Source organism: Candida oxycetoniae (assembly GCF_023343755.2).
Source record: "Candida oxycetoniae strain CBS 10844 chromosome Unknown scaffold41, whole genome shotgun sequence".
Lineage (NCBI taxonomy): Eukaryota > Fungi > Ascomycota > Pichiomycetes > Serinales > Debaryomycetaceae > Lodderomyces > Lodderomyces oxycetoniae.
In genome coordinates, this window is record NW_026055359.1 from 99,649 (window position 1) to 119,975 (window position 20,327).

Below are 20,327 nucleotides of genomic sequence, written 5' to 3' on the forward strand. Positions count from 1 at the left end.
AAAAATAAAAAGAAAAAAAAAAAAAAAAAAAAAAAAAAAAAAAGGAAAAGAAAAAAAAAAAAAAAAATTTCATTTGACAAGTAATTCCTCTCATCAAAAGTAATAGTCATAAACTATGGGGAAGGGGGTATTGAAATATGGTGGTAAGTCGGGTATTTTGCCAAAGAAAATAAACATTTTCACCAGACCGATACGCCCTATGAATGAATGGGAGAAACAACGGAAAGAGGAGGCAAAAGAGAGCGGTTATGCGCCTGGTGTACCAACCCCGATTATCAACAAAGTGCAGCTTCCACGCCAGCATCCGCCACGGAAGGTTATTACAGTTCAAGAACGTATTGCAGCGATCAAGTACCCGCCAATGTCATTACAAGAAATGAATTCATTACCGGAAGCAGAAAGGGATGCTCAAAAAAGGGCATACTACAGAGCAGAGTTTTTGAAAGAAGCATACTTGGAGGAGGAAAAACGGTTAGAGAAGATTGACCAAATGAAGAAGAAGATTCATGAGCAAGACTTGGAGAGGCAGCAAAAAGAAGAGAGTGATCATAAAGCAAGCGTCATTTCATCATTACCAACAATACAAAAAATCTTGGAGGATGGATTGGTCAGGCAAAGAACGCAAGATGAGAAAGCGTTGTTGAAAGAGGAGAGGAAGTTGAATATGCGTTCTAAGGAATTGCACGAAAAGGAGGAAAAATTTCAGAAATTGTTGGAATTGTACCAAGCATCTGGGAAATTTATAACCAGTGAAGAACAACTCGAAGAAGCGATTTACAGAGCGTTTGAGGTGGATGTAGACAAGTTTGAAACCAGCCAAACTATTGTGGATAGTAAGCTATTCTCGGATAACGCAAGCTATTTGGTTGGAGAAGCTAATGAACAGAAGATAGCCGATGCTGTATTAGGAGAGATAAATGGGAAACCCGGTTTGGAACAAGTAAAGGATGTTTTGAGTGGAGCTAGAGAGAAGGTGAAAAGAGAAGCACATATAAATCTTAGGAGCTCAATGAATCCTACAAACTAGGTGTGTGGAGGAGGGCAAACTATCTTGTGACTATCTCGTGTAAATAGCTAACATCATATCGAGCAAGTCTTGTAATTCGTATATTCTAACTGAGACCAAGGGGGAAAGGCATCTCGCTCTCTTAAAAAGCTTTCTACTGCGCACTTCTTTCAATGGGGAAAAGTAAAGATGGCCGCGCTTCTATAAATCTTTTTTTTTTTTTTTTTGTTTTCTCTCCCCTTTAAGTCACCCATTAGAGAAGAGCAAAAGAATAGTTTATTGTTTTGCTCTATAGGTTTAAGAAATGCCAGCGGTAGAAACCAGGACCCATCCAGGTAATGAGTATCACCGGATTTTCAACAAGGTTTATAACAAGCGACTAAAATATGTGCTCAATGTCAATATAATATTATCTGTATTAATGGTAACTGCGTTAGATGCTCCATTTAGATCGATACTGTGGAATGGGTTTCTCATTGCAATTTTATTGAAAGTACCTATTTTTTTTATAGCATTGGGTATGATAAGACAAGCTAGGAAGAAATTTTCAACAGTTGAGTATTCTGTACATAAGACATTGGGGTCTCAAATATACTATTCTATTATTTCAAAACAGTTTATACGCATCACCTTATTTTATGCAATTGCAGCTATAAGCATTTATGGAGTATTCATCTTTCACCTACCATTTACCTATGACTATTATTTGATTTCCAAAGAGTATCGAAAGAGCCCGCTTTTGAATGACGCATGGGTATTTTATTGGTACTCTCCATTGATGCTTGCGGCTTATTACTCGGCTAGCCAATTGATCTTTCAAAGAAACAGATTAAAGTTTGAAATTGGCCATAGTCGAAAGAGCCCAGAAAAGACATTGTTTTCACATATATCTCAAGCAATTGGGAACGCTTTTGGGTTAAATTTGATATTCACTTTGGCTAACCCTGTATTCTACTGGTTTATCAAACCATATCTATACAAAAGCTTGCTTTTGCTTTCTTTGTTTGGTATAGATACTTCCACACCTGCAAGCAACACGTCGATCTCAACATATTGCAAGGAGTCCTTTTTGGCATATATAGTTCTTTTAAGTTGGGAGCTTGTTAACCATGTTTTTGATGTTTATGCAACCATTGGCTGTCTTGATGGGAAAAAGCCAATTTCAACGTATAGTGAAGACCCTTTGAGATGTTTGTTGGCTGGGTTGCGCGATGTATCTCGTAAGCATCAGATAAGTAGGCTAACTGCTTTTCAAGAGTTGGCCTACATTGCCACCTCCAATGACAGAGAAGGCATAAAGTTGCGCTTGGCTTTGTTCAGCTCCAAAAAGAAAGTCAACTTGTGGCCCGATTTTTATGAAGAATGCGCTTTAGTCATAAGAGAAGTTAGTGAAAGAATCAACTACCGGAGCTCAAGTGATATCAAAGAATTGAAGAATTTGAGAAAGTCGTTAGAAGGGGATTTAATAACAGGGTTTAAGCAAAATAAAGAGGACGACAACATTTTCGGGAACTCTTATGCCTTACCAAAAGAAAAGAGTAAAGGTCAAATGCACAAGCCTGTTTCCTCAAGCAGCAACAAATTTGTAGAAATTTGGGAAAAAGAGATTGCAGCGGCCTTGCGTACCATTCTTGGTAAATATACCACAGAAAAGTTTTGGAAGAAAAAGGGCTTTATCTTGAAAAGAATTAACAATAATATCGCTGAAGCCAAGCAAAGCTTTCTAGATTCTAGAATTGGGAAATTGTTCAGAATCACTCTTAAAAGAGATTGTGAATCACGAGTAAGAAACCCAATCAACTTTGGCAATTCAATCATTGCAATCTGTAATATTCTTCAGCATTCAGTGGAAGATGATCTTTACGGTACTATCAACCCCTCAGATATCGCTGCCACACTTAACTTACTTGAACAATCAATAAGAGCTTCAACTAATTACACTGACTATCCCCCTGAATCAGTATTCATCAATGACGATACGAACCCCAAACAATCATTGATTTTCTTATTGCGAAACCTTGCAATGCATGAGTTTTATGAATTATGTTTGCAATTCAATAGCCAATTGAATGATCTTAATTTAACTCAAAAAACGTACAAATTGGCGAAATGGGTCATCGACATTGCCATAGCTGACAGGCAGCAGGTAGAGAGAAAATACACATAATTTTCAACCTTTTTTATTTTTTTTCTTAAAAAAAGAAAAAATAAAAATAAAAAATAAAAAATTATATATTTCTCCTGTATAACTTGTTTCTACCCTTTTTTTTATTTAATCTTTTCGGCTGTTGGTTAGGTTATTAGAGCTATTGTTATTACTTGTTTGCGTGCCAGGTAATGTATCCAAAAGAACTGGTTTGAGAACCTCTTCGTCAAATCGTGTAAACCACTTTGCATGCTCTTCGGCGCTCAAGAATGAACCAAACACCCCTCCTCTATCGCTGGAGGTTGTTCCATCATATGTGCTATTACCTGCTCCTGCTCCTCCTCCTGGTCCTCCTCCTCCTTTAGTAGTATCTGATATAAAATTGTCCATGTCGCTTCCGCCAAACTCGTCATCATCCTCTGTATCCACATTCGGATTAGATTCACCATCGAGTAGATTACTTACAGACGCATTTCTACTAGTTACATTGTCATTGAACGGGCTGATCCGTGGTGTTTTTGTAAACCGTCTGTTCCCTAAAACAATTGGCAGCAGTACGGGATGCGATTGTAATCTTGGAGCTTCTATGTCAAACTCGTCGTCCGATTCGGCACCTTCATCAACACAACCAACTTTTATACCCAAAATTTCCAACATCGAGGCAGTAGTGCCTCCAAAAAGAATAACGGTTAACACAACAACAACTAAAACGGTTGCTAATAAGGTCCACTTTGTTTCGCCTTTGAATCCCATGGCCAAGGCAACACCAACTGCTCCTCGAAGACCTGCCCAAAAAATCATCATTTGGTAAGAGTGGCTAATTTCATCTGGTATGTTGAGACCACCATTGAGGCTGTTGATGCTGTTGATGTTATTCACATTGGAGGAAAGACCACTATACTTTTTAACGCGAGCTCTGTACAAAAAGTTCAAAAATCTTGATAAGGGAAAAACCGCTGACCACCTGGCAACACAAATGGAGATGAACGCTACAATAATCAACATTGGCTTAAATACAAGTTCAACTTCAGTAAATAAGGATAATCCAAGGTAAATAAAAATGAAATTTTCCGACAATTGAGCTAGCAATTGAAAAACATACTTTGTAGCAATTTGAGTTCGTCTTGACATATTATAGTAGGCGTAATGCTTTAAAGTGATTCCACAAAATAATAACGATACAATACCTGACATGTGTGCACCATTTGAAAAAAAGTACGATTCATAAGCGAATAACAACACTAAACATGTTTCGATTTGCGGATATCTTCTGATACGTGAATGCTTCAAAATCAACGCCACCAAGATACCTATCAATATTCCAATAATAGTTGAAATGGTGAATGTCATTAAAAACAAACCAAAACCTTCAAACAAAGACGAAAACCTGACTGGATGACCGTGGAACTTCTGACACGTTTCGAATATAACGATAGAAATTGCGTCATTGAGCAAGGACTCGCCGAATATGATAGTATACAATTTGGGATCCACCTTGTAAGCATTAAATATCGAGAGGATCGTTACTGGGTCTGTTGCTGACAAGGTTGCTCCCACAGCCAAGGCATCAACAAACTCAAGTTTCATGTTATCCAATCCGATTGAAGTCCATACGTATATAATTATTCCAACAACCAATGCGGATATGAATGTTCCAGGTATTGCAAATGTCAAGATACTACCAATATTTCTGAAAAAATTTGCTTGATGCAACTCATAGCCACTGTTTAAAATAATGGGCGGTAACAAAATGTTGAAAAAATAACCGGGGTTGAATTTGACAGCATTTTGTATGTAGTGGCCTGGCAGTAATCTGATGATCAAGCCAACAATCATTCCGCAAAATATAGATAAAACTGTTTCGTGAACAGCCTTGATTCTTCTTTGTTGTAGGAAATATGACGACCACAAAGCGCTCATAAGAAGAAATAGCAATATGAACAAAGCCCACGATGAGAATATCTCGTTCTCCACGGGGTTGGAGTCGTCCAAGTGGTCATCGTCGGGGTTTGTTAAATCTGGAGAATTATCTGAATCATCAAGCAAAGCTCTTTTAGCTAGATGTTGGACAGTATATAGTACTAGGCTAGTCATAAACCACGCTTGTCCGACTCGTTTGTGAAGCTACAAACGTAAGGGTAAGACCGAGTTTTGGTGAAATGGGAGAGGGGGCGGCGCGGAGAGGTTGAACTAAAAAAGAATGCAAGTGAACAATAAGGACAGAATCTATTAAAATATTGTTCATCGAGGATTAAACTTGAGTTATAATGTCAAAAATGATGAAATTTGACAGTTTAATGTCGCGACAATGACAACGAAGGGTTAAAATTTTAAGGAGTATTTCAATCTCCATGTCATCATCTCCCATGTCATTTACACACGTTGGATAGAGTAATAGAATAATAAGCAAACCTTGAAAGAGTTTATGGGCCATTTTCACCAGATCCGCAATTATATTACACTTTGCCTTTTTTTGCACTAGTGTATAACGAACAGAAAATTTGCTGAAAAATGAGAGAAAATGCTCACTACAAGTTAAAGCCACATGAGTTTAATTGCACACGAGTCTGGTTGCTTTGTGTTGAGCAGAAGGAGACCCCTTATTCAAAGAAAACTAAAGATTGGTTTTAAAATTTCATCTTCAACTAATATTTCACAACGCATTTTGACATACATCCATATTCTCGGCCATAGGGGGGGGGGGGAGAAAAAAAGTAATTAGTGGATTGACCCCTTAAGCTATTGACCACAATTGGCTTATATAACTCTCATGGTTTAGAGAAGTTGTTGATATAGTTTCTCTCGTGGTTTATAGAAGTTGTAGATATAGTTTTTCTCGCGCCTATTGAGATATCTACAGAGCCTTGGTTCAATCATAAGTAGATCAACTACAACCACTATTGCCTTGGGTTTCTTTCACTAAATACCTATCAAGTTAAGATATGAAAAAAAAAGAAAAGAGAAAACATCGCCCGTATAGTTACATTGCGGGAATAGTTGTAATTACTTGTTAATGGACGAGATTAACTTTACATTGGGATACATTTAGCTTGGTTACTGAAGTTGATAAAAACTGATTGCAATTTGCATGGAGCCACATTGAAACGCCTCCTCAACTCTCTACAAGGGAAGGTCGTAGCACATGACAAATGGTTTTCTGAAATCAGTAGATTAAAATACAATTTTCCTAATCCTCACTCCCTTCTTCCCTCCCCTTCCCCCTTCCTCTTTCCCCCTTCCCCCTTCCCCCTTCTCCTTTCCCCCTTCCCCTTTCAGTACAAATTAGATCAAGATCTCGAAAAGAGTTATGAACTGAGATTTTGGAACTCTCATCAGCAAATGAAATGAAAAAAAAAAATTTAGAAATAAAAACAACATGAAATAAAAAAAAAAAAGAATACAGATTAATATATACTTTTATTCACCAACATGTCTAAGTACAGCATATATAGCAACGGTGGAAATGTACATGACAGAGGGACTGGTGTTATTGGTAATGCTGGTAGCACTGATGGCACGGTAAAGCTTCCTTCACCTCCTTCACCTCCTTCACCGCCAAAGAAGAAAAAATCATTCATTGATCAAGCTCGGAATAATATGAGTTATATTTATTCGTCATCTCAAATTAATCCAAACTATTCATCTACCAACTTGTCGAAAATTAACCATTCAAACTGTAACAATAATCCGTATCTCAGTTATAATGGGTCAACAGCATCTATCAACACCCTCCCGCTGACGCACCAAGATTTTAATTTACCTTCACCACCTTCCTATTCTTCATATCTCATGACGCCTCCATATTCAGAGTCGGCTTCACCAGAACTCGCGGCATATGACAATTTTGAAGATGGTTTTCAAGCAAAGTGGAAACATCAGCAGTATAATAATAATAACAGAAACAATGACAACAAGTATGCAACCAGCACTACCATTACTACCACCACCACCTCCTCCTCCTCCTCCTCCGCCAAATTCAGGAGTCTACTACCACCGATAAACTTGCAAATATGCATGCTATGTTTAATTTGGTATTTCTGTTCAATTGTCTCGTCCAATTCCATCAAAGTGGTACTAAACAATTACAAGTATCCTGTTACAGTAACTCAATTTCAATTTTTGTTCAACATAGTGTTGAGCTTAACTGTTTTATTTATATCGAAAAGTGAAATGCTTCGAGAGAAGTTTGAAGCAAGTGAAATACTTCCTGAAAATAAGTCATTCCTGCTGTTTATTAGTCCAAGTAAGCATGTCATTGCTACTACTTTGCCAATGGGCTGCTTCCAGTTTATCGGTCATTTAACAAGTCATAAGGCAACTTCCATAATACCTGTATCTTTAGTTCACACAATCAAGGCACTAAGTCCCCTCATTACAGTTTTAGTTTACAGGTTTATGTTTCGAAAGAAATACAAGGCTAGGACTTTCATTACATTGATTCCGTTGGTTGTTGGGATTATGATGACTTGTTACAAACCAAGTAATACTAACACCACGCCACCACCACCTCATCCTTCTTCTCCTCCTCCTCCTCCTCCTCCAGTTGTTGCTGGTGCTGGTGCTGGTGCTAGTGCTGGTGCCGTTACCGTTACCGTTGCCCCTACCAGTTATTCGACTGGGTTGATTTTTGCATTTATATCGATGTTGATCTTTGTTAGCCAAAACATATTTGCGAAAAATAAACTATCGTCATTGTCACATAGCTCCCTCGGAACCAAGATAAGGACTTTAGACAATTTGACTATATTATTTTACTGTTCAATAGTAGGATTCGGTCTTACATTACCGATATGTATTGTATCGGAGGTGCTCAATCACACACTCTCCATTACTCAGTTGAACTTGCCGATTATTTTGCTTATCATTATCAACGGATTAAGTCATTTTTTCCAGTCAATTTTAGCATTTCAGATCCTCAAATCACTATCGCCTATTGATTACTCGATTGCAAATATTTTAAAGAGAATTTTTATTATATTAATATCATTTATATGGGAGCTGAAGAATTTCACCCCATCGCAAACAGTTGGGTTGGTTACAACCTTATTTGGTTTATACTGTTATGATAGATGGGGTACTCAGAGAGCCAAACCCGTCTAAGTGTTTTTTTGTTTTTTTTTGCATCTAATTTTTTTTTATGTATAGAATAATTTATTTATATGTAAGCCTTTTTTTTTTTTTGTTCAGTGTCCTGAACCATCTGTGTTCAACATTTTCTTAAAGATATCTCCAAATGCAACCATAAACACAGTTTGCCAAACACCTAATGCAATTCTGGGAGTGACACCTCTATATAAACCTTTCATACCGTTATTATTGTAGATATATTTGGCTGCACCCCATACACTCAAATTCTTTGGTCTATTTGGATCATTGGTTTTGCTTTGCATTTCAACTCTGACAACTTCAATAGGTTGGTTCCAGGCACTCAAAGCTCCACCAATAACACTGCTTCCAATTTTTTCCAAGTTTGACAATTTCTGATCCCGATTAGTTTTACCAGTGGTTTTCCTAATTGCATCTTCTGCTAATCTTGAAAACCCAAATCTTGAACCCCAATTGGTCATTTGACGAATCGCAACAGCATTGACACCCTTGTTTATTCCTCTTATCCCTTCTCTTCTCCATATATCCTTAAATACTTGAAAAGTGGTTTGTTGAGGAGCACCACCGCTAACGGTGACTTGTTTTGATCTTGTGATTTCAACAGTCTTCATGCATGTACAGAACCCCATGGTCAAGTAAGCTTGCGCTAAACCTCCCATAACACCACCACCCATTCCACTAACAAAATTACTAGCTCCTAATTTTCTGAATTGGTATTCTGTTTCTGCAGACACAAACAACAAGACCGCACCTTTAGTACTGGCCTCAATCCATGCCCATGGAATCAATCCTTGGTAAAAACCTTTAAGACCACCACGGCTCAAAATCAACTTTGCCGCTTGCACCATAGACAAATTCCTATTGGCCGCCATTGTCGTCTTGATGACCTCCAATGGCTGACCCAAAGTGGTCGCCTCGGACAAGTTCAAACCTGCTCCCAAAAGGATGTTGGAAAAGCTAATTGGCTTCTTTTCAATCTGACTGGTTTGTGCCATTGATAAATGGGATGCGATGGCGGTGCTGGCGGTGCTAGTGGTGGTGGCTAAAGAGTTGGACTAGGAAGACTTGGAGGAAAGAAGTTTTTAAAAAAAAAAAAAAAAAGAAGAGAAGAAGGAAAAAATATTTGGAGATTATCGTGAAAAATTTATCTGCGTAAAAAATTATAGCCAACGCGGGAATAATTCTTGAGTAACTTGTACGCTTTACAAAATCAATAATATATATGCTTGTAGTATGACCATTAAAGCCGAAGGATTTACTAGATACACGAGTTTTGGTGTCAAGGCAAATTCTGACATTTTCAAGAAAGGGGGCAATAGTAGTCGACAATGTGATATATCTTGTTTGTCACATGTATAATATACTTATCTTCAAGCCGAGAGTATTTTGTTTAATGTCGGTTCAACTTGAAAGAACTACACTATCGAGTGGAGCACACCGACTACAAACCGGGTTTGAGTGCAATTTACATCCTTACCAACAAGTATCGTTATCGGCCTCAAGAGTGTGCTATTGTTGATTTTAGCTTATCATGATAAGGTTAAGATTTCCCTGACAATAGGAAAACTGGGGTTTTAAATCTTCGCCGGTAACGGGCGAAAAACAAAAAAGAAGAAGAAAACAAAAAAAATAAAAATAAAAAAAAAAAAAATTGTGTGTTTTGCTTGAATTTTGATAGCTTTCCTCCATTTTGGTCGAGTTTAGATGTTAAACATAGTAGACGAGCTTGTATTCTATTTCATACATACAGGTTTGAAATAAGAAATTTGGCGATCTTATTTTTTTGTATTAAACAACGGTGGTGGAGTACCCTTGCATAGAGATAGAGAAACCGCATATCAAAGATGGCTATGTCAAAAAACAAATGACAATATGAAATTTGCGACAAAAGGTGGATAAGCTGGGTGTGTTTTTTTTTTTTTTTCATTTATTTTCTCTGCTTATTTTATCTAAGGACAAGTAATTCAATACCCTGAATTAGTTTTTAAATCTCAATCAAAAAAGGCCAAAATGGGTATAAAGAAGATATTTATGAAGAAAGATCCTACGGAGGAGGAGATACTCGAGGGTCTAAATAGAGCGGGTATAACTACAAAGTCAGGTAATTCTAGAGAAGAGAAATTTGGTGCTTTTAAAAATTATGCCCAGGAGAGGGCACAAATGAAAAGTGGCTTTAAACCTGTTAATCCATATGCAAATGCTCAAGTGAACGATCCTGCACAAAACCCGTATGCTAATAGTCAGAACGGTAGTAGTAGTTCAGCTACATTGACTAGTAGCAGTGCAAATTCGTATCTGGCTCAAAAAAGTAGTAGTCCTTACTCGAATCCACCTACATCGAGTGCCAGTACCTCTACCGCCACCACCAAAAGCACATACTCACCATATGGGCAGCAGCGTTCACAGACGAGGGGTGCGTCACAATATGAAATGTACCTGAGGCCAACTAGCCGACAACCAGTGCCTACACCTTCACCTCAACATGCCAATCCATATGGTCTGTCAAGAGCACGAGTAACGGCAGACTCGACAGTAGCAGTAGCAGCAGCGGCAGCGGCACCACTGCGGCCAAGAAGTGCTGGCGCTGGTGCTACTGCTAATGCTGGTGCTGGTGCTGGTTTTGGCGATGGTTTTGGTGCTAATTCCGTGAGCAGAGTCACCACAAGGCAATCAACTAGAGGCGACACCGATTCGTCGCTTGATCTCAATGCAATCACTTCTCATGACATGTTTCGCAATTCGAAACCTATTAAAAAGCAAACTTTTGATGATGGAGATGATGGGTTGGATTTGAATAAAGAGTACAATTTTGGAGAAGAAGAGGAGATGGATTTGAATTTGGACATACCAGAGGAAGTACAAGAGGTCAACTCTGAGGACGAAGAAGTGGATGCTATAAAACAAGACATTAGATTTTTAAAGCAAGAGTCTGTTCAATCTACTAGGAACACACTTCGAATGGCACAGGAAGCTGATGCTTCTGGTACAAATACATTGGGTATGTTGGGATCTCAATCTGAGAGGCTCTATAATGCTGAGCAGAGCTTGCTACTTGCAGATACGCAAACGCAAATTGCTGATGAAAAAGTCAAAGAGTTGAAGAGGTTAAATCGGTCGATATTTGTACCTGCATATGGTAACCCTTTCAATAAGAAGTCAAGATTGCGTCAGCAAGAGGAGAATCTCAAAGCACGTAAAATGCAAGAAAAATACCTTAGAGAGAACAATCGTCAGGGAATGTATGAAAGTGAGCAACGAATCAAACAAGGATTGATGAATAATGCCACCAATAACGATGTGCATCAAAAGTACCAAAATGAAAAATACTTGAATCAAGCACAAAGGTACCAGTTTGAGAATGATTCCGAAGATGATGAGATTGAAAAGGAGATTGCTTCTAATTTGGACCAGATTGGTTCTTATGCAAAGAAATTGCATGGTATTGCCAATACTATGGGGAAAGAAGTCGATAGTCAAAACATCCGGTTGAGAAAAATTGAAGAAGATGCTGATAAATTGGATATCAATGTGCATATGAATAGTACTAGATTGAACAATATTCGATAGATGGAAAAAAAAAAGGAGAGAAAGAGAGTGAGTGAGTGAGTGAGTGAGTGAGTGAGTGAAGGGTTGTAGCAGTAGGCGGTAGTAGATGTTGTTATAGGATAGTGTTTTTTGTAGCATAAATTTTGCCCCTAGTAGTAGAAAGTAATAAGCAAAAATTCAGCACGGTTACACGCTCATAAGGCTAAAACCACCCAAAAAAAAAAAAGATGAAATGAGATGTAAATTTGGCCGTTGTGCGTACGTTTGTGCAGACGTTATACGTAATGTTGGACAAATTTTTTGTATGAGCGAAGAAGAGGCGTGGGGCAAATTTGCGGGGGTTTGATTGCCTGCGCAACAGAGTATCACATTAACTTGTTCGAATCCAAAGTCAATCGGTGGTACTGGTTTGGACTTGCAGATAAGTGCATTGAGAAACATCTACAAACAAGAAAACCTACTAACAAAATGGAATTGAAAAAACAAAAAATTATAAATCAACAAAGATTAAAGATTAAAGATAAAAAAAAAAAAAAAAAGAAATTTTTCAATGCATGTGTCTTTGAAACAAACACCCACGGAACATACTGAGACAAGAAATGTTGAGACAGATTGATTTGTATATTAGTGTTTATTCTGTTTGAAGAGGAAGAACAAGAAAAGCCGTTTGAGTCAAGTCTAATAAGTAAATAGATTTCAAAGCCAAGTTGTGGGTCTAAGCTCATAACACGAGTTATAAACAGAATTAAGAATAGGGTTAAGTTTACATTTAGTCTTTTCTCTCTCTCTCTCTCTCTCTCTCTCTCTCTCTCTCTCTCTCTCTTATCAGGTGCATTTCGAAATTTAAGCTTATCCGCGATATGTCTTAGTTAAAGAATAGCTTGATAATTGGATGTTTACCCATTTATTCCCAATTTCAGCAAGCTATTTATTTAGAAAGTTTTTAATTATATTCAATTTTTTTTTGGGGCTTTGGAAAAGAAAAAAAAAGAAAAAAAAAAAAAAAACCATCGAATCGAAGTGGATTCAAAAGGTTTTTCTTTCTTTTTTCAACCTATAACATATGGCACCACTAATTTTCATGAATTTTTCATGAATTTTGCACATCTTCTCTTTTAGAAATTTTCTCATTTATTCTCTTTACATTCGCTCTCTTTTATTCAAGTGTTTAGAAAGCCTTCGTTACTACCTTCTATTCACTGTTTTTCCTTTTGGGCTGTTGGTTTTTTTTTTTTTGTTACAATGGCAGCTGCAACAACCTCCTCTATTTCGCTATCCTTCAATTCTGGAGGAGCAGCAGCAGCAGACTCGTCAAATATCGAGAGAAAAGGTAATGTGGCGACTTTCCAATCCAAGGCTGGGTATGAAACAAACTTGACTGCCATTGACACTTATGGTAACACTTTTAAAGTTCCAGATTACTCTATTAAGGACATTTTATCAGCTATTCCAGCACACTGTTATCAAAGAAGATTGATGCAGTCCTTATTTTATGTTTTCAGAGACATTGCAGCTATGGTCACTTTGGGATTTGTGGCAAACAACTATATTCAATTAATCCCTAACGAATATCTCAGATTTGCCGCGTGGGCTGGTTACATCTGGATGCAAGGGTTATTTGGTACTGGTATTTGGGTTATGGCACATGAATGTGGTCATCAAGCATTTAGTGATTACGGCCTGGTTAATGACTTTGTGGGTTGGATATTGCACTCGTATTTAATGGTTCCATATTTTTCATGGAAATATAGTCATGGAAAACATCACAAGGCAACTGGTCATTTAACCAGAGATATGGTTTTCATCCCAAAGACCAAAGAGGAGTTTTTGAAAAAGAATTCTGCTGAAGCACTTGAGGATTTGTTTGAAGAGCTGCCAATTTTCTCATTGTTAAAACTTCTCGTTCAACAATTTGCTGGTTGGTGGGCATATTTATTTGCCAACGTGAGTGGTCAAAAATATGATGGTAAATCATGGTGGCAGGTGAGTCATTTCAACCCAGAGTCTTTATTATTCGACAAAAAGGATTATTATTATATTTTGTTATCTGATGTTGGGCTTTTAATCCAAGCTACAATTCTTTATACTTGGTACAAAAATTTTGGATTATTCAACATAACTGTTAACTACATTTTACCATACATTTTAGTCAATCACTGGTTAGTGTTTATCACCTATTTGCAACACTCGGATCCTCAAATGCCACATTATGAAGCCCACCAATGGACTTTTGCTCGTGGTGCTGCAGCCACTATCGACCGTGAATTTGGATTTGTTGGCAAACACATTTTCCATGACATTATAGAGACCCACGTATTGCACCATTACGTTTCAAGAATACCATTCTACAATGCTAGGGAAGCTAGCCAGGCTATAAAGAAAGTAATGGGTGAACACTACCAATACTCGAATGAAAATATGTGGGTAAGTTTGTGGAAATCGGCAAGATGGTGTCAATTTGTCGATGGAAAGAATGGTGTTTTGATGTTTAGAAATGTCAATGGGTTGGGAGTTGATCCAAAGAAAAGTTAGATAGATGTATGAGGAAGAAAAAGGAAAAAACAAGTAATTACTATATTATATGAACATCCATGTATTTGTCCTAGCTTTGTATGTAGTATAGTCAATACCGAAGAATGCAACGAGAAACCGCTCTTCATAGTGGATTCTATCACGAAAGAACCTCCAGAGAATGACGGCGCCTACTACCAAAGTAAACACGTTCCTCAATAGTAGCTCCATTCCTATGAACCAGATGAAGAATCCCAAGTAGCTGGGATGTCGCACGTAGCGGTAGATCCCGGTAGTGACTAAAGTGTGTGATTTCTTTTCTGATTTCTGAATATAGTGGTTGAATGATTCCTTAGCTGTGTACATGCTCAAAGTTCTTGTAATCTGTCCAATAGCTACAAGGATAAGTCCCAATACAATAATAGTATTTGGCAATTTTAGCCAGTTTGGAGTAAGGGATTTTTCCAAAATGGAACCCATAGTAACTGCAAGAAAGTCCTTTTCCTCCAATATAAACGAATCATCATCTACTTGTGTATTATTGTACAAGTATGTTGAAATGAACTCAAGTGAGTGGAATAAACAAAGGCATTGGAAGTATATACAAGTTGGTATTAGGGACAGGTGTGTGAATTCTAGGATAAACGTTGTGGCAAAAACGGCTCCCAAAAGGAAAGACTTGAAGCCAATTGTGAGTAAGTTATTCTTTGCAGGATCATACCGTGACCATTCTGGAGATTCAATTGGTCTGATCATAAAGAAAACCTCGTGTAGTGTGGTTTTTTTTCAATATTTTTTTCTTTTTTTTTTTTTTTTTTTTTTTTTTTTTTATCTAATTTTTTTTTTTTTTTTGCACCAAATGCCCTTGACTCACTGCTACAACCCGTCAAGTGTATCCTTGTGTGAGATATTTTATGTCTGTGCCACTTTGGGAGCATTGTTTGTCTTGGAAATTTGGTCAATCTTTCATTCGAAACATGTACGGTTAATCATATACCTTTTATTGTTGGAGATTTATTTTGCCACAGAGTTTATCAACTCCTACTTGTACCAGCCCAGCACAGTTACATCAAGGTCATTTTTGATTTACGGCGTAAAAGGGAACTTTGAGTTTTGGATAATGGAATTTTTGAGTGTTGTAGAATATTTCTTTGGAGCAAAGTCCAACTTGATGATCTCCTCTATTGGTTTGGGATGTACAATTGTAGGCTTGTTTATTAGACACTTGGCAATGAAACAATGTGGCGATTCATTTAGTCACTATATTGCTACTGTTCGAAAACCTCATCACAAGTTGGTAACAGATGGAATATATGGGTATTTTCGACACCCTAGTTACTTTGGATTCTGGTTGTTTACCATGGGGATTCAGCTTTTTCTCAACAATTATGTAAATCTCCTAGTAGACCTTATTGTTTTACACATTTTTTTCCAAAAAAGAATCAAATTTGAAGAGGCGATGTTGGTAGAAAAGTTTTATGGGGTAAAGTACAAACAGTATCAAAAGCACGTTGGCGTATATATTTTATAAACTTTTATTCATAAACTTTCTCCTCGTGAATGATAACCAAAATTTACTTGGAACATTCTCGTCGTCTTGGTATATTCTTGTTAACAACCTTTCCGCCAACTCTTGTCTAAATTGGGTCAAGTAGCTCCTCAATAATTCTGCTTCCGATTTCGTTTTAGGAGGTGCATATAAGGAGTTTAATGGGAAATTCACATCTCCTGGTAAGGCAAAGTTATCGAGACTTAAATTGCTTAAAACTCTAGTGGCCTCTCTAAATGACATTGTCTTGTTGAGCTTGCTCAAACAGTCACTAATGAATAAAATTCCATAAATCAACAACCTATCGGCATTTCCTTTGATTTCGAAATTTTTGAAAAATGAGTTGGGTCGAAATAAGTCAATTGTTTCCTCTACAATATCATAGTCTTGGTCTGGCTCAAATGCTGGTCCACGGTACTTTGTGCGAATTGGTAATAAAGATAGATTACCAATAGTTCTCACATCTTGGGACTCCTCAGCAAGGAATGTCGAATGGTAAGCGGGCATTTCCAACAAAAAAAAAACACAAAAGGAGCAAAGAGGTGTAGAAAGCAGTGCTTTATATCAAAGCAAAGCAAGGGGGAGTTAGTTTGTAAGTAATTGGATTATTGACAATAAATTAGGATTGTTCGGCCCCTAAAGTGTGTTCGCATTATTTGGTAGCGAAAGACAGAGAGAAGAAAAAAACTATGAAGAGAATCCTTCATCCCAAAGTTAAGACGACTGCCGCTAACTCTGGTTGGTACTAGTTCTCATCGAAGCTACAAACAGTCTCAATATACATCTTGTATTTCTTGTATGTATTTTTTTTTTCTAGCAATACCCCTTCTATAGTCAGGCTCACTGCACCCACCACGTTACTTTTACTCATTGCAATCATTTTTTTTTTTTTTTTTTTTTTAGGGGAGTCAATAGTTTTTCCGATCCCAATTAGTACAAATTATAAACAAAATAATTATTCTCTTTAAACTACATCGAATCGGTTTATATTACTTACATCAAAATTAGTCCTCAAAACATATTAAATTTAGCAATTGGTGTTATTGTAAGAAGAAAGAAATAGAGGAAAAAAAAAGAAAAAAAGAGGAAGAAGGGCTGGTAAGGTGTTATTGGTACTTCTTCATCATCATCATCAAATAAGCTATTATGTCGACATCGGGATTTTCGCCGAACTCCATCAAACCTGCACCAACGACTACAACAAATGAAAATGATGAAAAGAGCGATTTATCCAGTAAAATATTTGAGAAGAGGTACACCAGTGGACCAGTTCACCATCCTGAACCATTGTTGTCGCCGTCAAAGAGACAGTTTCTCAAACAAATGAGCCCAAACATAACGAAAAAGCAGCATCGAGTTATATCAAACGAGCCTATATCCAAGCCGCCCAACTTTGTCAGCGGGAATACCAAAAAAGAGTCCAACTTTCCCAGACCCCAGTTACCGCATTTGTTGAAAAAACCGAGTTTGGATCAGAGGTCGAAGACTACCATTGCGGTACCATCAATGGCAACCGCTGCTTCTTCTTCTTTCTCCTCCTCCTCCTCTTCTTCTTCTTCATTGTCGGTACCATTCACGCTACGTCGATCAAACTCGCTATTGAGCCGAACAAGCAGCTCATCAATAGAGCAACAAAAGTTGAAAGCTTCTGATAGATTCATACCATCACGACACTATTCGGCTACGAGGAAATTGGATCCAGCAGCGCCAGAACCGGAGCCAAATGCGTCACCTCAAAAGCATATTGAAGCCCAAACTTCCAAAATATATCAGCATCATGTTGCAGAAGCTTGCGGACTAGAGGTGAACTCGAGAATACTACTTTATCAGCCTTTACCGCCAGAAAGAAAGAAACCTTTGAATTTGCAAGCGTCTAAATATAAAGTTGGAAACAAGTCACTTCCGCCTTTACTTGCATCAGCGAGAGCAAAGAAAATACCTGTAGCGCCTGAAAGGGTTTTGGATGCTCCAGGGTTGGTTGACGACTTTTACCTCAACCTATTAGCCTGGTCGCTGTACAATTTATTGGCAATTGGGCTAGAAGATGCGGTGTATGTTTGGAATGCATCGACGGGTTCAGTAGGATTGCTATGCGAACTACCCGAGAAAACTTTGGTGACGTCATTGAAATGGTCGCAAGATGGCTCGTACGTGTCGATTGGGAAGGAGGATGGGTTGATTGAAATATGGGACATTGAACAGAATGTCAAATTAAGAACAATCAATTGTGATAACCACTTGACGAGAATAACATCGCAAGCATGGAGTCAGCACACTTTAACCAGTGGAAGTAGGATTGGAAACTTGTACCACTCTGATGTGAGGATTGCATCACACTTGGTATCAAAAGCCGAGGGGTGTCATAGCTCAGAAATCTCTGGCATAGAATATAGACCGGATTTAAAACAATTTGTTACCGGTGGGAATGATAATTTGGTCAATATATGGGACGTTAGAAATAACAGCCCCTTATTTTCCAAGAGGAACCATAAAGCCGCTGTAAAAGCGATGTCGTGGTGTCCGTATCAGACCACCTTGCTAGCCACAGGGGGGGGTTCTACTGATAGAACAATAAATTTCTGGAATACTAGCACCGGTGCTCGAGTGAGTACAATTGATACAGGTTCGCAAATCTCATCACTAAATTGGGGATATGCTGGAGGCACGGGAATGGAGATTGTCGCAACACATGGGTTCCCTACTAATAGCATATCTTTGTTTAATTATCCAACTTTACAAAAGACGGGTGAAATCATGAATGCCCATGATACAAGAATATTGAACGGGTGTTTAAGTCCAGACAATCTAACCCTTGCAACCATTGCCGGGGATGAGAATTTAAAGTTTTGGTCTTTATTTGACATGGACAAGTCGTATAAACGGATTTATAACGAAGAGGATGTCGATGAGAACAATGATGTGAAAGAGCACAAGAGGATTAAAAGGATGATGAGTTTTAGGTAATAAAAAAAAATTGCAACTAATTATCACTTGCTTTCTTTCTCTTTCTCTTTACCTCTCTCTTTCTCTTTCTCTTTACCTCTCTCTTTCCATCTTTCTCTTCCATTTTCGTTTTTTTTCCTTCCCCATGAAAGAATAATTAATCATTGTTGATTATGCGACGTCCAACAAATAGCTTAATCCTTACTAATCTTGAAGAGAAGGTACTTGAGAATCCGCAAGAGTTGATAGATTTTTTGTGCGAAGATGAAGACTACATAGTCGAGTTTATATGTCTTTGTAAACTATCACGAATAGTACTTATTTGTGAAACATCAAGTATTGCGCAGAGCATTAAACAAAAGATTGGCAATGATATGAGATGGAGATATATCAAGGTCTCTTTTAGTATGAAGGATAATGCATTTGATGTAAGTAAGCAAGATTTGGAAGTGGGTAGGAGAGAGGATAAGAATTATTTGGAGTTGCCGCATGATCTCGATGTGAAACGGTTTCTTATAAGTCCGCCGATGAGTCCGCGATCAGGATGGGACAATTGGAATAAAACAGAAGAAGGGCCTAATGAGAAAGCGATTTATTCACCAGAGGAGTTGTCAGAGATACTATGGGAAAGACTTGGAGGAGAAGAAAGTAAACTTGTGCGGAGGTATAATGAGACAAGCAGGGAGACGATTAATTATGAAATAGAAAGAGAATTGCTATTTGAGGGGATTGAAAATGGAGTACCAGCGATTGTTTTGGATAGCGTTGGCAAGTGTGAAGTTGAGGAGAACATGCCCAAAACGTCGATGCCTCCGGTAGAGCCAAAATAAAAGAAACACGGGTTTGTAAGATTAATGGTTATTAGCAAGTACAAAATAAAAAAGGGCAGTCTTTGTGAACCGAGCTAGTGGAGCAGAACATATTAGCAACACTATCGAGCAAAGCGAGATAATGGGGCAAATTGAGTAGTTACTATTTGGTTACCGAAATGGAAAGAAAGTAGAGACAAATGCCAAGTGATTAGAGAGTAGTTGAGAAAGAATTGAGTTTATGTAAATGTTTTACGTGGATCTTTAGCTGTTTTCCCAAACTGAGTATTCATTTTAAGTGGTTGTATGAAGCTCTATAAAGCTCTACAAACTTTATACTTTGACGTCAATATAGAAATTTCTTCAAGACTCTGCATCACATCTCTCTACAGTTCTTTAATTAAACAACTGTAGATGACTTTTGTAAGATGATTTTATATAATTGTTTTCTGCACAACTTTTATTCACACTTTGACACCAATGAATTTGAAGCCCCTACACTATCGAGCAAAGCGAGATAGTGGAGTAACGAGCAGGCTTTATAATGAGCTAGTCAGCATTTGCTAGTACAGTAAACATTAGTAGTAATTTACAATGGGAGGAGAAAAGAGTGTAGTCTTGATAAAAGGAAAAATGTGAAGCAATAGGTGAAAGGGGATTTTTGACAGAATCGAACACAAAAAAAAAAGAAAGCACTTGCCAAGTAGGCTA

At 37.7% G+C, this 20,327-nt stretch overlaps 10 protein-coding genes across 10 annotated transcripts; 7 read left to right on the plus strand and 3 right to left on the minus strand. All coding sequences in view use genetic code 12, as the record gives it.

Annotated features, from left to right (window-relative positions):
* Positions 1-115: 115 nt before the first annotated feature.
* KGF56_000098 (mitochondrial 37S ribosomal protein PET123) lies at positions 116-1,027 on the plus strand (the record flags this gene model as incomplete). The annotated part of the gene is made up of 1 exon (XM_049326944.1): positions 116-1,027. The coding sequence occupies one exon, from the start codon at positions 116-118 to the stop codon at positions 1,025-1,027; it is 912 nt and encodes a 303-aa protein (XP_049182855.1).
* A 283-nt stretch (positions 1,028-1,310) lies between these two features.
* KGF56_000099 (uncharacterized protein) lies at positions 1,311-3,173 on the plus strand (the record flags this gene model as incomplete). Its single annotated transcript, XM_049326955.1, has 1 exon — positions 1,311-3,173. One exon carries the CDS (start codon positions 1,311-1,313, stop codon positions 3,171-3,173), a length of 1,863 nt encoding a protein of 620 aa, XP_049182856.1.
* A 105-nt stretch (positions 3,174-3,278) lies between these two features.
* Positions 3,279-5,246, minus strand: NHX1 (bifunctional K:H/Na:H antiporter; the record flags this gene model as incomplete). The annotated part of the gene is made up of 1 exon (XM_049322076.1): positions 3,279-5,246. One exon carries the CDS (start codon positions 5,244-5,246, stop codon positions 3,279-3,281), a length of 1,968 nt encoding a protein of 655 aa, XP_049182857.1.
* A 1,335-nt stretch (positions 5,247-6,581) lies between these two features.
* SLY41 (Sly41p) lies at positions 6,582-8,252 on the plus strand (the record flags this gene model as incomplete). The annotated part of the gene is made up of 1 exon (XM_049322087.1): positions 6,582-8,252. The coding sequence occupies one exon, from the start codon at positions 6,582-6,584 to the stop codon at positions 8,250-8,252; it is 1,671 nt and encodes a 556-aa protein (XP_049182858.1).
* An 83-nt stretch (positions 8,253-8,335) lies between these two features.
* YHM2 (Yhm2p) lies at positions 8,336-9,253 on the minus strand (the record flags this gene model as incomplete). Its single annotated transcript, XM_049322098.1, has 1 exon — positions 8,336-9,253. The coding sequence occupies one exon, from the start codon at positions 9,251-9,253 to the stop codon at positions 8,336-8,338; it is 918 nt and encodes a 305-aa protein (XP_049182859.1).
* Positions 9,254-10,268: 1,015 nt separating this feature from the next.
* On the plus strand, positions 10,269-11,825 carry SEC9 (Sec9p; the record flags this gene model as incomplete). Its single annotated transcript, XM_049322109.1, has 1 exon — positions 10,269-11,825. One exon carries the CDS (start codon positions 10,269-10,271, stop codon positions 11,823-11,825), a length of 1,557 nt encoding a protein of 518 aa, XP_049182860.1.
* Positions 11,826-13,046: 1,221 nt separating this feature from the next.
* Positions 13,047-14,336, plus strand: FAD2 (Fad2p; the record flags this gene model as incomplete). Its single annotated transcript, XM_049322120.1, has 1 exon — positions 13,047-14,336. The coding sequence occupies one exon, from the start codon at positions 13,047-13,049 to the stop codon at positions 14,334-14,336; it is 1,290 nt and encodes a 429-aa protein (XP_049182861.1).
* Positions 14,337-15,840: 1,504 nt separating this feature from the next.
* On the minus strand, positions 15,841-16,371 carry ARC18 (Arc18p; the record flags this gene model as incomplete). Its single annotated transcript, XM_049322131.1, has 1 exon — positions 15,841-16,371. The coding sequence occupies one exon, from the start codon at positions 16,369-16,371 to the stop codon at positions 15,841-15,843; it is 531 nt and encodes a 176-aa protein (XP_049182862.1).
* A 639-nt stretch (positions 16,372-17,010) lies between these two features.
* On the plus strand, positions 17,011-18,828 carry CDC20 (ubiquitin-protein transferase activating protein; the record flags this gene model as incomplete). The annotated part of the gene is made up of 1 exon (XM_049322142.1): positions 17,011-18,828. The coding sequence occupies one exon, from the start codon at positions 17,011-17,013 to the stop codon at positions 18,826-18,828; it is 1,818 nt and encodes a 605-aa protein (XP_049182863.1).
* Positions 18,829-18,980: 152 nt separating this feature from the next.
* Positions 18,981-19,637, plus strand: RCN1 (Rcn1p; the record flags this gene model as incomplete). The annotated part of the gene is made up of 1 exon (XM_049322153.1): positions 18,981-19,637. The coding sequence occupies one exon, from the start codon at positions 18,981-18,983 to the stop codon at positions 19,635-19,637; it is 657 nt and encodes a 218-aa protein (XP_049182864.1).
* Positions 19,638-20,327: the final 690 nt, after the last annotated feature.